The sequence below is a fragment of the Sinocyclocheilus rhinocerous genome, unplaced genomic scaffold (assembly GCF_001515625.1).
Source record: "Sinocyclocheilus rhinocerous isolate Xijiao unplaced genomic scaffold, SAMN03320098_v1.1 scaffold2149, whole genome shotgun sequence".
Taxonomy (NCBI): Eukaryota; Metazoa; Chordata; class Actinopteri; order Cypriniformes; family Cyprinidae; genus Sinocyclocheilus; species Sinocyclocheilus rhinocerous.
In genome coordinates, this window is record NW_015629053.1 from 491,176 (window position 1) to 494,344 (window position 3,169).

General features: G+C 32.0%; 1 protein-coding gene across 1 annotated transcript in view; it reads left to right on the forward strand.

Moving 5' to 3' along the window:
* Window positions 1-3,169, forward strand: part of cpeb1a (cytoplasmic polyadenylation element binding protein 1a) — a 12,773-nt gene that overhangs the window by 7,869 nt on the left and 1,735 nt on the right. The window contains exons 9-12 of the mRNA XM_016550443.1: window positions 862-998; window positions 1,079-1,283; window positions 2,209-2,300; window positions 2,383-2,463. Of these exons, the coding sequence (XP_016405929.1) occupies window positions 862-998; window positions 1,079-1,283; window positions 2,209-2,300; window positions 2,383-2,463 (515 nt within the window). The remainder of the gene's footprint in view (window positions 1-861; window positions 999-1,078; window positions 1,284-2,208; window positions 2,301-2,382; window positions 2,464-3,169) is intronic.

A 3,169-nucleotide genomic window follows, 5' to 3' on the forward strand; every position in this document is an offset into this window, starting at 1 on the left:
TATTTATTATTATTATTATTATTATTTTTTTTTTACTTTTTCGGTTTAAATAGTTTTTATTTCAGCTGTAGTTTTAATTCACTTTTACTTTTTATTTATTTCCAGTTAGTAATTTAAGTAATTTAATTTCAAGGTTTAGTAATTTTACTTCAATAAAAAGTCTTTAATATTTTTAGATAACAATAATAAACCTACTTAAAATGCCTTTCATGATGACAATAAAATGATCATCAAACCATTTAATTATTAAATTATATATAGTAAAAATTTGATTTTACTAAGAAATATTTAGTTTGGAACTGATATTTTGTTTGCAAATGATATTTGCAGACTGCTTCATAGTTATTAAAATTACATTTGATTTGCATTTTTCATTATTCAAAATAATGTAATTTATGCATATATTGATATATTTGTACATTTATGTTTATAATATATTTATATTAATCTTATTTTACCTAGTTTATTTGGTGACATTGAATCTCTGTTTTTGATTTCCACTAATCTAAATGAGAAGTCACATGTCGTCACATGTGGTTGCCGCAAGCCCGCCGACCGCCGCTCACTCAAGCCCGCCGTGTGTGACGCTATTCCGTTATAATTCAAATTTATAATCTACTTTTAATAATAATAATCTACCTTGGTTTATGCTCTAAGAAATTAGTTTTTTTGTGAAAAGTTCATTTTTTGGCCAATGAAGCTTTTAGCAATTATTTAAAATGCATGTGATCACTCTACACAATAATCTAGAAACAATGTGAATGAACACCACAACAGCTTAAGCAGCAAACTTTGCAAAACACAACATTTATGTCACTGCCGAAACTGCTTTGTTTTCATGTCTTGTATGTTTTTGCATAGGTTATGTGTATCTGCTGTTTGACTGGGAGAAGTCAGTGAAGACGCTCCTGCAGGCCTGTGCTCAGCACCGCCTGCAGTCTGACGATTATCTCGAGTTCTACGTCAAACTGTCCAGCAGGCGGATCCACAGCAAAGATGTGAGAATAATATGCACTTAAACATACACCATTACCGACCCCTGACCTCTGACCCCGCTCTCTCACTCGCTGTACTGCAGGTGCAGGTCATCCCGTGGGTGATCTCAGACAGCAATTTCATCCGCTGTCCATCCCAGCGTCTCTGCCGCAGTAAGACGGTGTTTGTGGGTGCTCTGCATGGGATGCTAAACGCAGAGGGTCTGGCCCACATCATGGACGAGCTCTTCGGAGGGGTCATGTACGCAGGCATCGACACAGACAAGCACAAATATCCCATAGGTCTGTGCATTCTCCTCTCATCTACACTGAAAAAAATAGTTGTAGAATTTATACTTGCAACCAAAAGTTTAGCATAATTGGAATAATAATAATGCTTGGAATAGTCTTTTGTGCGTACCAAGATTTTATTTATTTGATCAAAAATAAGGTAAAAAACTGTAATATTGTTACATATTATTACAATTTAAAGTTTTCTATTTGAATATACTGTAAAAATGTTTCTATGATGCAAAGCTGAATTTTCAGCATCATTACTTCAGCCTTCAGTGTCACATGATGCTTCAGAAATCATTCTGTTATGCTGATATGATGCTTAAGAAACATTTCTTATTATCATCAATGTTGAACACAGTTAATCATTTATAATATTATAATATCCTAATGGAAAATGTGATACACTACCATTCAAAAGGGGTATGATTAAAAAAAAAAGAAATCAATACTTTTATTCAGCAAGGATACATTAAATTGATTGAAAATGACAGTAAAGACATTTATAATTGTGTAATCACTACAGACGTTTGTTACAAAAATCTATTTTGAATGAATGCTGTTCTTTTGATCTATTCAGAAGCCTGAAAAATGTATTATTGTTTCCACAAAAATATTAAGCTGCAAAAACAATGTTTTCAGCATTGATAATAATAATAACCATTATTAATAACTGAGCACCAATAATAAATGAGCAGCAAATCAGCATATTAGAACGATTTCTGGAAAAATTCTGAAAAAAGATTGGAGTAATGATGCTGAAAATTCAGCTTTTGCATCACAGAAATAAATTACATTTTAAAATATATTTACATAGCAAACATAGTTAATTTAAATTGCAATATTTCACAATATTACTGTATCACAATATTACTGAGCACGAGAGGCTTTTTTCAAAACCATTTTAAAATCTTAATTATTCCAAACTTTTGGCTGCCAGTGTATTTTCACTCAGAAATTGGTAGTAAATTTCATTTGAAAGCCGTGACTGCAGCGTTTGTGCAGATTAAAACCTGCAAGTTTACCAAGAAGGTACAGTAGAGCAGAACTCAGATATACCATATGCTGTGGGATCAGCCCTGTGGATCGCCCTCTCTTTCTGTTCCCTCTGTAGGTCCAGATTGACCCGTATCTGGATGACTCCATGTGCCAAATATGTAACAGTCAGCCCGGCCCGTTCTTCTGTAGGGCTCAGGTAGGAATCAGATTCTGCACAGCGTCATACCAAGCATTACAGCTCAGTTCACTTAGTTCCTGATTCTTTGGTCTCTTTCACACTGTGTAATTTAGCTTTGGACAATGACACATCTGCATCATTAATGTGAATTTTTAAGCATTGTTCTGTTTACAATTTTATTTTATTTTATATTGTGGAAAATATTTCTTAGAAGTAGGGCTGTGAATCTTTGGGTTGACAGCGAATTGATTTTATTATTGATTCACTGGGTTTTGATTCAGTACACAATAATACAAAAATGTATATATATATAATGTGCGTGTGTGACTCAGAAATTGGTAGTAAATTTCACAAATGATCACAAAGAAATGGCAAGTAAAACATGAATTAAATGTGAAATATATATATTTACAACTTCAGAAAAATGCATTTTTAACGTGTGTGTGTGTGTATGTATTTGTAATTACATTTCTTATCAATTAACTAGTTTTGATTTCAATTCGGTATACAGTCTTGATTCATCTGATTTTTAGTTTTATATATATATATATTTATATATATATATATATATATATATTCAAAAAATCCTGAAAAAATTTATAATGATTTCCAAAAATTATGAAACTGAAATGAAATTGATAATAATCAGAAATGTTTCTTGAGCAGCAACTCGGCATATTAGAATGATTTCTGAAGGATCATGTGACACTGAAGACTGCAGTAA